Source organism: Helianthus annuus, chromosome 12 (assembly GCF_002127325.2).
Source record: "Helianthus annuus cultivar XRQ/B chromosome 12, HanXRQr2.0-SUNRISE, whole genome shotgun sequence".
NCBI classification, from domain to species: domain Eukaryota; kingdom Viridiplantae; phylum Streptophyta; class Magnoliopsida; order Asterales; family Asteraceae; genus Helianthus; species Helianthus annuus.
This window is the reverse complement of record NC_035444.2, coordinates 3,756,681-3,769,339: the sequence shown is the minus strand read 5'-3', so window position 1 is coordinate 3,769,339 and position 12,659 is coordinate 3,756,681. Positions and strand designations below refer to the sequence as shown.

At 38.7% G+C, this 12,659-nt stretch overlaps 1 protein-coding gene across 1 annotated transcript; it reads right to left on the bottom strand.

The window, feature by feature from the left end:
- Positions 1-5,774: 5,774 nt before the first annotated feature.
- On the bottom strand, positions 5,775-8,596 carry LOC110893840. The gene is made up of 2 exons (XM_022140987.2): positions 6,088-8,596; positions 5,775-5,997 (listed from the first exon to the last, which is right to left on the bottom strand). Exon 1 carries the CDS (start codon positions 8,430-8,432, stop codon positions 6,114-6,116), a length of 2,319 nt encoding a protein of 772 aa, XP_021996679.1. The 5' UTR covers positions 8,433-8,596; the 3' UTR covers positions 5,775-5,997; positions 6,088-6,113.
- Positions 8,597-12,659: the final 4,063 nt, after the last annotated feature.

The window sequence follows — 12,659 nt, the reverse complement described above, 5'->3', positions numbered from 1 at the left end:
ATACTTCGTGTTTTTCTTTCCTTCCAACGAAGTTCTTCCAGTTCGTGCCATGAAATCTTTTGCCCTTCTAACCGCACTAGCAAAAGCCCATTTAATATCCATCAACTCCATTTCTTCCTTGTCGATCTGATCATAATCTTCATTGGTCATGTTGATGTTTCCAAGCTGACCAGCTACCAAACCACAGTAAGCACTGACCATGGTGTTGATAATTTCCATATGTTCCTTAGCAACTTCAATGCTAAGGTGTGAAAGATTTGAGTTGTCGACTCGGATCGTGTGATGACTTTGGGATTGAGGTTGAGGATTGCTTGTATAGTGAGCTTGCTGTTGTTGTTGTTGAGGTTGTGGTTGTGGCTGTGTTGGAACAGGAATATAGGACCTCGGATCGAATTGAGGTTGTGGTGGAGCAGCTGTTGATTGAGGAAATGGAAAGGAACTTGAACTTGTATTGGACACAAATGCAGTCTGCAGCTTAGGTTGCTGTTGCTGAGCTGCAGCGGATCTTGCCAAAGCATCGAATCCTGGAAGATACATTTCTGTATTCTGAGGAGCTGGAGCACGCCTTGCTTTTCTAATTTCTTCATCATTTTTATGTTCCAGCTTCTGAATGAACTCGTAGATGTTGATTTCATCTAGAGCTTTAGTATGCTTCAACAACTCAATAAACGAACTCCATTTTGGGGGTAGGGCGTCAGCAAACCTATTCACCATGTCTTGTTGAGTAGCTGCCACCCCATAAGCACACATTTCACTAATCAAATGATAGAAACGTGTGGTCATATCATTCAGAGTCTCGTTTTCCAAAAACTGAAAGGATTCAAACTCTTTCTTCAACAAATCATGCCGAGATTTTCGAGCAGCTGCATTGCCTTCTCCTCTAGCAACTAAGGCATCCCACAATGCTTTCGTGGTCTTGCAATATGAAAACTGATGGTAGATGTCTTTGTTGAGTGCTTGAGTAAGTATGGCATAGGCCTTTTTCTCCAATTCATAAGCCTTCTTGTCATTTTCAAGCATGTTGGCGTAACCTTCTGAAGTGGATGCTCTACTTTCAAGACTTTCATTGAATGCATTGACAAAACACATCCAAAGATCGGTGCTTTGTCCTTGAACATATGTGTGAAAGCGGCCTTTCCATGACGGAAAATCGTTCATGTGGTTCAGCTTTGGTGGACGATTGTTACTGCCTGTTTCACTTTCACTAATCAGAAGATTCTGAAGACTTTGACTTTGATTGGATACCAAAGCCCATTGACATGAACTTATTGATTGTTGTTGTTTTGGAATGGCACTCGTCATATATTCAGCCATCGACATCTGTTTCAGATCTGGTTGTGGATCCGTACTCCAATCCCAAGGACTTGTGCAACTCATTTTGATCAATTATATATATACCAAACCTACACACCACAAACTGTTAAAGTGTAAAACAGATATGAACTGAAGGATACAACCTGTTCGAAAGATCAATACTTGTTCGAATGATCAACAAGGTTCGAAAGATCCTTGTTGAGTTTCGAACAAAGACTTCGAAGGATTGACTTCGAAGGATTGACTATACGAAGGGTCCTTATCTTTCGAAGGATGATTTCGAAAGATTCTCCTTATGTTTCGAACACAGGCTTCGAAAGATGACAACTGTTCGAAGAATCAACAGTGTTCGAAGGATCACTGTTGATGGCTCGAACAATAATCTCGAAAGATAACCTTGAAAGATTCACCCAACACGAAGGATCCTTATCTTTCGTAATGAACAGTAACTCGAAGGATGTATCTATCGAAAAGATTCCTTGACTCGAAGGATAACACACTGACTTCGAAGGATGTTCGAAGGATGTATCTTTCGAATCTCCTTGATCGAAGGATGATCCTTCGAGCTCGAAAGTTATCTTTCGACTGCTGACACACTGACAAAAGTACTGATGGGTTGGTGAGAAAAGTGACAGGTTGGTGTACCAACTTTCGGCAGAAAGGATGTTCTGCCACCAACTTTTCACCAAACAATTTGACTTTCAAAAATTTTACCAAAATAGGCAACCTTATCCTCAAGTTCAGTCACCGGAGACAAACCGGAAGTATGGCCGGAAAGTTCAAAGTTTCACAAAAACGATTTTTATGTTACCCAAACCGACCCCGAACACTCCCGATAGGTTTAGTATCCGTTTTTCAGTTTCAAAATGCAAGGAAACTACCAAAAACGAGTGCTAAACCAAGTGTCCAAACACACCAAAGAACTCGAACAAACCGGTTTTAAACAAGGTAAAGAGCGAGGCTCTGATACCACTTGTAGGTCCCTTTTCTCGGAGGATCGAGAACAAACCTAAACCTTGTTATACTAACCCACTAGCAAGTGCGGAATCCAAGCTAGTAGGCAAACCGGGATGAAGCAAGTAGAGAAACAAGCACACAAGATTTCACCGATTAACACCACTGTATTAATACGTATGAAGGTTTACGGTTACAAGCACAATGTTTACAAAACCAAAGATGTAAACTCTCAAGTGTGTGTGTGTTTCCAGCAGAATGCTCTCAACTCTCTATGTGTGCATCTCTCCCTTTCACACTACACTGCATGGGTATATATACCCATACACAGCAGGTCCTGTCCGAAGGATCCGATAGATGGTCCGAAGGATCATCTATCGATGACAGCAAGCTCGAAAGATCAGCATTGACCTCGAAGGATCATCCTTCGAGGTCTAATGGTCGAACCATGGTCGAACCATATCTTTCGAGCACCTCGAAGGATCAACATTATCCTTCGAGGTTATCCTTCGAGACAGACATTTATCTTTCTAACTGTTTGACCAAGTCAATCCGGAGGATGGTTGACTTAGTCAATTTACAGACTTAGGACATCGTTTACATACAGACCGAATACAGACAAAGTACAGACACAAGTGCACCAACATGATCAAAGCATTGCAGTAGAGGATCAAAGTAGAAATGAAATGCCAGTTTCAAGCGATGCAAACGAAAATCAGTCAAGTAACATAGAAGCCGAGACCCATGAGAATAATAATGAAGATGCAGGAGATAGCGAGGAGGCAAATAACTATGAAGATGCTGACTCTTCATCTTCATCCGAAAACGAAGTTATAAGAACTAGGTCAGTGGCTGGCTGAGGTGTATCAAGACTCAACGCCACTCACAGAAGCATAGGTTGAGGAACTTTATAACAGAAATCAAGGTAACTCGAGTAGTGTGGTGAATTTTGTTTTATATGCGGACATTGGTCCAACGACATATGTGGAGGCATGCAAAGAAACCAAATGGCAAGAAGCCATGGACAAAGAGATGGAATCAATAATAAAAAAACCATACTTGGGAATTAGTGGATCCGCCAAAGAATCAAACACCAATTGGTGTAAAATGGATATACAAGACGAAGTATGATGAGCATGGGGGAATAAGCAAGCACAAAGCAAGGTTGGTAGTGAAAGGTTACAATCAGAAATACAAATACGGAATAGACTATCAAGATGTCTTTGCTCCAGTAATCAGGTTTGATACAGTTCGACTCGTACTAGCATTGGCAGCACATCATGGATGGTACTTGCACCAAATGGACGTAAAGACGGCATTTTTAAATGGGAACCTAAAAGAACATGTTTTCATCGAACAGCCGGAAGGATATGTCATAAAGGGAAAAGAAAGGAAAGTGTGCAAACTAAAAAAAGCACTATACGGCTTAAAACAAGCCCCAAGGGCGTGGTATAGTAGAATAGAAGGATATTTTACAACTCATGGTTTTAAAAAGTGTGTTTATGAACATACCCTGTTCACCAAAATATCCAAGGATGAGAGAATAATCATTTGCCTATACGTGGACGATATCATTATAGCAAGTGATTCGTTGTCTAGTCTCAAGTCTTTCAAGGAATCAATGAAAACAGAATTTGAAATGACCGATATGGGAACCTTACACTATTTCCTTGGAATGGAAGTCTCATTCAACAATGGGAACATCATCCTCTCACAACAACAATATGCAAGGGGTTTGTTAAATAAATTTAACATGACGAACTGTACAACCATTTCAACTCCAATGGAATATGGTTTGCGTCTATCCAAACAAGATTCGGATGATGAAGTAGATTCTAATCTATACAGGAGAGTAGTGATTAGTTGGAAGTCTTATGTACTTGACCAATACCAGACCGGACATAATGTTCGCGGTAAACAAAATAAGTCAATTCATGGAGCAACCCAAGCGAAGTCACTGGGAAGCTGGAAAGAGGATACTGAGATACATAAAGGGAACTCTAAGTCAAGGGCTTGTATACTCAAAAGGAGGCAAGAGAACACTAACTGGTTTCAGTGATAGTGATTATGCAGGGAATGTTGATGATAGCAAAAGCACATCTGGATATGTGTTTCAGTTGGGAACAGGAATATAGCATGGCAATCAAAGAAACAAAAGGTTGTAGCTTTATCTTCGACGGAAGCTGAGTACATTGGCCTTTCCATGGCTGGTTGTCAGGCACTTTGGCTCAAAGGAATCCTGGATGAACTTCAAGAAGGAACCGAAGGCCCGATGGTAATTCACTATAATAACAAATCAACAATATGCTTGGCTAAGGATCCCGTATTTCATGGCAATAGTAAACATATAAGGATCAAGTATCACTTCATCCGAGATCTGATCAAGAACAACGATGTAGAAGTACGTTTCTGCTGAACTGGAAATCAGATTGCAGATGTGCTCACCAAGGCGCTGCAGCTTAAAGTTATTACACGTCTGAAGAATCAGTTGCAGATCTGTGATTCACACACTTAGCAAAGACTCCGCAGTCACTTTGATCTAGCTTACGGGAGGGTATTAGACAAATATTAGTTTTAAGCTAGATCTTATTATAAGTTTAATATCGATATAATTCAGGTTATGTTATGTTTTCTATAATTGTTCTATATCCTAAGTTGGGGCGGTTATTCATAAAACCCCTCATGTATATATACAAACGATGTATGTAACATTCAAATTACCAATTCAATTCAAGAACAATTCTCAAGCATTCTGTTAATATATTCGAATCAATTCCAATACGTTGCATGTAAGCCTATATAAGGCTATATTGAGCTGTTCAATAAAATAACCAACTTTTCTGTTTCCTTCGTATACTATTTTTCTTTACCATACAAAAGCAGCAAACCTTTTGTCTATTATTTTCTTTTATACGTGAGTTGTGCCAAGGTCTGAACCAACAATGCAGGAGGTAAATGTTCTCAAAAATAATTATATAAGCAGTTTGAATAAGCAATCTTATGTGAAGAGGTGGCTGAGCCTGAGGCTGTCCCGCATGCAGAACCAGTCGAGAAAAGTGAATATTTTCGATTCGGTATGAGAGATTCTCTTACAATAGATCAGCATCATTCTTGCAGGTCATACGAGTGTTTGCAGCTATGCTATTGAACTTCATCATTACTATATAAACACTTCCTATATCGAATAAATTTATACCGAGTATACAAATGAAGAGAAATTAATTGCTATCTATTTAGTGGAAATGATGTCTTTCTTAACCAAATGAAAATTTTCAATGGACAGATCATGAAGGATTATACAAAATCTACCAAGGTTAATTCGGTCTAGTCTATTAACAAAGTGGCTTTATAATATCAACAAAATAGCCTAATGACCAAGAATCATGTTACATTTGTGTTTGTATTTTGAGAACTTGTTTTGCTTTCCTAACTCACGTAACTTGCAAACACCAAGATCCTACGGAGATATGCCAAGACAACAAATCCATATGAAAATATTCGAATCATTTCTCAAACCATACCAAATATCAAATACATTCAACAAGCAACATATATCTTACAAGTAAACTAGGAAAAGGTACCAGTTATTACAACAAAGGACTTCGCTATAATAACTTGTTACAAAGTTTAGAAACTAAAGGTAGCTTCAAACACTGGTTCACACGCTGGTTCGCCAAACTATTAGTTCAATCTTGATCCCATCGGATTTGCTTTGAGGAGTAAAGGTAGCTTCACACACCGGTTCATAAACAAGTGGTTAATACAATTTTATATGTATAATAGGAAATCAATATTAGTGGGAAATCTAAGTGAACTTACTTCATTAATTGAAGAACGGATGTGATTCAAGGTTCACTTGAATAAGCATGCCATTTGTCAATAAACGCCAAGTCTTCTGGATTCATACTTAAATAAGCATGCCATTTGTCTTGAAGGGGGCCTTGAAGTGTGTTGACTATGTGCTTAGTCTCACCTAGCAGTTTAGTTGCAACTTGGACACTTGCCTCCCTTTTCTCTATCACACTAGTGTGGCATTTCATTGCAATGACATGGGGTAGGTTGGTGAGACATGCCGCCATTATGTCAGCGATCCTTGAGGATAATTCATCAAATAGCTTCTTGTGGCTTTCCGTGTCATCAATGATTGTTTCAGTGATACGGCACATTGAGTAGGCACAAATAGATATGTGTTCGGAATAACCATCCGGGCCTTCAATATCCGTCCTTCCCCTCCCTTCCTCGATCTTGGATGTAGCTTTCTTCAAGAACAATTGAACAATTAGCAGATTTGTATCTACTTGGGCACCATCTTTTTTCACTTGAGAAGCAATTTTTTTCAACTTGATTCCTAACCATCTGTGGCGGAAATCAACCTCTTCCCACAAGACTTTAGAGGCCTTTTGAATACTTTTATAGTGATCATCAGTAGCATTGAGGGTTTCTTCTACAAGTGTGACGTACTCAAGCCCTTCCCTCACGCTTTTTAACAAGCTTTTAACTTTCTCCTTTTCGATGTTAGGAAGAGTAACGGCAATGGTTGTTAGGGTTACCACCGGTAAGCTCCAGCAATCTCGATATTCTACTTTGGATGGGGAACACTGAACATGAGGACCGTCCTTGTTGAAGATCTTAACTCCTTGAAAACCTTCTGTGGAATTTTCTTCAATTAGCGTCATGAGACTTTTGGGTTGCTTCTTTTCACTCTTTTGGATCAGTCGGTTAAAAGTTTTCAAAAGACCTTCCAAGGTTCTGTCAGCTAGCTCATTTTCAACTTCAAGTTGCAAAACATATTTGCGTTGTTCCAAGTTCTGAGGCAGTTTTTCCCATGAACGAAAAATGGCCTGTAATGACCACTTCAAAAAACGCAAACAATACAGGACACATATCATAAAGCAAAAGGGGATCAACGCAATTATCTTGCATAGTACCACAACTCCCTCCTGAATTTTTATAGAAAACATGAGAATTAGGCCTTTTAGATTCTTGATGATCACCTTGAGTTTGCGTTTGCAGCTACGAAATGGGGATGGAATGATACCATATTTCCAGTCATATAACTTATGAGTCCAGTATTTCTCTACTTTAAAGACCTTAATATGATTCCAAATGCTCTTGATGGACACCTTGAAGCTTAAGGTTGCAAAACATCTTGAAAGTGGTGCAATTGTACCAACTACAACCCCGACAAATTGTACTATGAGAATTAGTGAGATTGACCACTTATAATCTGAATCACTTTCCGTTTCCAACAAACCAGAAATAAACCAAGACACAGTAAAAGTGTGTAAGATGGTGGATAAAGCACATATTACGCCAGAAGTAGTGGTTGTCGCCGAGCAAGCCATGATGAATTGGGGGCTGCCACTTCCTGCCATGATCCAATAGCTGCTCGCAAGCTGCTGTAGCTTCTCAACGGTTAATAATTTTCCAGTTGATTGTTGAAGGTCTTTTGAAGCTGTTTCATGACCTTGTTGGTATTTCGATTCTATAATCTGTTTGGATTTTAGAATTGCTATAGATGAAGATACATGTATTATCAACAACACAAGTAACAAAGTCACATAAATTGAATTCAACCAAGATAAGTTACTTAGAATTCGACCAAAATACTTAGCATCTGCATTAGATCCAACAGCACCAGTTTGTATTTGAAAGACGACATTGCCGACCAAGTTGATTACCAAAACACCCAAAGCTGTAATGTTTGTCAAAAGCTCATTGTTGTCCATGGTTGCTAAACAAGGCAATAAGTTAGCCATCATGGTGCACATAAAGGCCATGCTTCCGAGCTTTGCCACTTGGTCCACAACACCAGGCAAGGAACCACTAAGATTCACGGGTAACTTCATTGCAGCAGCTATCACAGTGAGAGTAAATCCATTAATAGTAAAGTATTTACAGGGAAACCATAGCTTTCTGCTTCTTAAACCATGTAATAAATCAGCCAACATTAGAAGGATGCAACACAGTGATGCCAAAGTGATGTACAGCCCAATCCATAACATTGGTTTGCCGTACTCCTCTTCCAGATTTAATTTCAGTTCTAATCTGTAAAAAGAACTTAGCTTAGTATACAACTTAGACATTAAATCTGTTGTAATATCACACTTAGCTAAGAGTTCATGCATAATATCGGAAAACTCTTTTGTTGAGTTGAAAGCCATTACTATGTGCCTAGCTCCCAGGGAAAGAAAGTAATGATTTGAAAGAGAGAAATTGAAGTTTGGTCAAGGAATTCAAGATGGTGTAAGTAATCAACAGTTTAGGATTGGATTCTCTTGAGAAAGCCTTGATTATTAGTTGGTGTTTTTCAAACCATATAAATAGACAGTGAAGTATGATTGCCATAATCTACTCATGGATACTAGTTAGAGGTGCACAACAAAACCGGATCCAGATGTAGAAACCGGTTTGGGTTAAACCGGTTCGAAAACCGAACCGATCCACCAGTTTGAAGTCGTTTTTGATAACATGTCAGTTGAAACTGGATAAAGTCAAACCGAACTGGATTATTTAAGGGGAATTTACGAAAATGGCCAAGAATGTTGTTGACTTACCAAATTGGCCATCTCATGCGTCTGTGGAGAAGCGCATCACCAATTTGATAAGTCAACAACATTCTTGGCCATTTTTGTAAATTCCCCATTATTTAAGTTTAGCAACCGGTTTCAAAACAAATCCGGTTTGTCATGTTAGATTAATCTTGACGGGTCAAATCGGGTCGGTAAAAGTATGTTTTTTATGGGTCAAGTATTTTAATTAGTCATGTGTTTTTTATGTTGAAGTGTTTAGCAAGATTAAGTTAGTGGGGTTAATGGGTTAGTGGCCCTAATTATTAGTTAGTGGGTTAGTGGGTATGTATTTTATTCTATATAATGTAAGTTTTAGCATGAATGAAATTAGGGTTTTGTAAATACATTCTTTGTACGTAGTTTTCTCTGTGTGATTAAAGTCTTCAAAACCCAACAATTGGTATCAGAGCCCTAGGCTCATACCTGATTCGTAGCAAGAAAGTGAGTGCCGGTTTGAGAGTCGTTTTGGAGTAAGAGAGCAGCCCTTGGCTGCAGGGCCAGAAGAAAACGCATAAGAGGAGAGCAGTGGTTTTCTTTTGGGCGGTAATTACCGCCGATGAAGAAAGATAGCAGCAGGAAGGGCTGATCACAATTTGTGATCAACAGGACAGTATAGTTAACAACTTACATGAATTAGAGAGCAACCGAAGAACAGAGTAAGTCAGCAATCGTGATGGAAGAAGAAAGTGGATCGAATAAAGGGAAGATAAGCAGGTAACAAAGCATCTGAATTGATTTCCGCAACCACCTCGAAGAAAAATTAAATAAATATTGTGGAATTGGAAAGAAGAACAAAATGTGCTTTTGGTCTCTTTTACGATTTGAAAAAGGAAAGCAAGCAAGCTAGTACCTAGTAATTAATTAAAAAGGTAAAGCACGTAAGCGTGTGAATGTAATTTATGGTGAAGAGTTTTCAAAAAAAAAAAAAAAAAAAAAAAAACTAGAGAAGCAAGCAAGTTAGCAGGTGAACAAATTTATGGTTGAAATTGAATGGAAAGCAAGCAACCATACACCTCAAAATTGAATGCTACTATTGAAGGAATCGAATGAAATGGCAAGCAAGAAGGCAAGGTGGAGAACTAATTCAAAAAAGGCTCACGGCTAGTTCAAGGAAGAAGCAACCAGGCTGGCTGGTGAAACTGAAACACGCAAGCAAGCACGTGTAAAATTCGAAAGAAGAAAGTAGCCTACAAGGTGAACTAATTTAGAAGAAATTAACAAGTTTAAAGCAAGTTAGCTAGCAAGATCAGCAAGAAAGAAAGTCGGATTCAAATCATTGAATCCTTAAGAAAGAAAGAAAGAAAGAAAGAAAGAAAGAAAGAAAGAAAGAAAGAAAGAAAGAAAGAAAGAAAGAAAGAAAGAAAGAAAGAAAGAAAGAAAGAAAGAAAGAAAGAAGAGGCGCCACAAGAAAGAAGAAAGAAGGAAAGGGGCCGGCGTCGCTTTAGGAGAAAGTAACATGGCCTCGTAAGAAAGAAAGAAAGAAAGAAAGATGGTGTTGCAAGAAAGTAAGAAAGTAGCAAGCCATAAGAAAGAAAGAACGGGAGTCAATCAGAAAGAAGAAAGAAGAAAGAAAGTCGCGACCGATCGGTGTGAGAAAGAAAGAGTCGTCGCCAATCAGAAAGGAGAAATAATGAATGAAAGAAAGAAGCAGAAAGAAATTACGATTTCAGTCTATCGCAAGAAAGTAAGAAAGAGACCGGTGCGATTAGAAAGAAAGAGCAAGCACCAGTCAGAATGAAGAAAGAAAGAAAGGGCGTCGATTAGAAAGAAAGAAGAATATCGGTAGCCAAAAGAAAGAAAGAAAGAAGCGAAGCTTAACGGTTCGTATGGCAAGAACAAGACCGGAACCTATGTGGTTCAATCAACGAGCAAGAAAGAAACGGGTCAAAATGTCAAGATTAAGGGGGTGAATGTTAGATTAATCTTGACGGGTCAAATCGGGTCGGTAAAAGTATGTTTTTTATGGGTCAAGTATTTTAATTAGTCATGTGTTTTTTATGTTGAAGTGTTTAGCAAGATTAAGTTAGTGGGGTTAATGGGTTAGTGGCCCTAATTATTAGTTAGTGGGTTAGTGGGTATGTATTTTATTCTATATAATGTAAGTTTTAGCATGAATGAAATTAGGGTTTTGTAAATACATTCTTTGTACGTAGTTTTCTCTGTGTGATTAAAGTCTTCAAAACCCAACATGTCAAAAACCGGTTTTGTGCTGCAACAATAAAATATATGCCAATTATATTAAGTGCAAGGTCACTCACTTCGAATAAACAAATTGATTAGTCTTTGCTTTTTAATGGGACCTGGAAACAAATTGATCAGTCTTTGCTTTTTAATGGGACCTGGAAAATGAGTGGAAAAGAAAATACAAAAAGATTCCGTATACACAAGTTAGATGGGAATATGGACGAGTTAGGTGTTAAGACTCATTTTGTCAAAGCTCAATAGTTAGAGGGGTGTAAACAAGCCCAAAGGCTCGAGAGATACTTAATTATGATCGGCTTGGTTATAACGTCAAACGAGTCAAGCCTTAACGAGCCCGAGCTCGAGCCTGAAATACAAAGCTCGTTTAAACAAGCCCAAAAAAATTTAGTTATTTTATATATATGTTGGTCTCGTAACCATTTTAATTTGCAAAATGGTGTCATTTTTATTTTATATTTGTATGGTTGTTTTGTCCAATTTTTAATATAAATATATGCAATTATATCAATTTAAACAGGTTTTATTTGAACTAATAACATTGTTGAGCCAGCTTGAACCGAACTTTCATTTAATCAATGTCAAAGCGAGCACGAGCTTTGGGTTTTACTCGCGAATCGAACTCAAGCTTCAGAAAAATATGATGAGCCAAACTTGAGTAGTGAAAAGCTCAGGCTTGTGCCGAGCTCAATTGGGTCACTAATTTAGTCCGCAGAATTAGGACTGTTTTGTTAATTGTTTGTTTATCTCTTAGACCATCCGTAATGGGGCTTTATATCACGCCTACCCCTCCCATAGCGCCCCTAAACACCATTATGGGGGGCACCATGTGCTGAAAATCCCTCCTCCTCGTGAAAATTTTTCACGGCGTTGCCCATTCTTCCCCACTCACACACTGACACACACACACATATATATATATATATATACATACATATATATATATAAAGCCCCGTACATATATATCTCCACTACACACTCAAGTTATATAAAGCCCCTCTCTTACGTATTTCGTCACTTGTCGCATAACGCCCCACAAAGGGCTTTATTACTACACATTGGTCAAGGATAAACATATGTACGGCAGATTTTGTAGGTCCCTCTCGGAGGATGACGAACCTAAACCTTGTTATACAAACCCACTAGCGAGTGCGGAATCCAAGCTAGCAAGCAAACCGAGATGAAACAAGTATAAACACAAACACACAAAGGTTCACCGATTAACACCACTTGTATTAATACGAATGAAGGTTCCGGTTACAAGCACAATGTTTACAAATCAGTTTTGCAAACTCTCAAGGTGTGTGTGTGTTTCGGACAGAATGCTCTCAACTTTCTATCTTTCTATGTGTGCATCTGTCTCTCTTGTCTGTCTACTAACACACACTGCATGGGTATATATATACCCAGCACTGGTTGTCTTGTCCGAAGGATCCGATAGATGGTCGAAGGATCATCTATCGATTACAAAGTCTTCGAAGGATCTGCATTAACCTCGAAGGATGATCTATCGAATCATCCATCGAAGGTTCATCTTTCGAGTTCATCGAAGGATCAACATTATCCTTCGATGAGCATCCTTCGAGCCAGACAAAAGACAACCATATTTCTAACTGTATG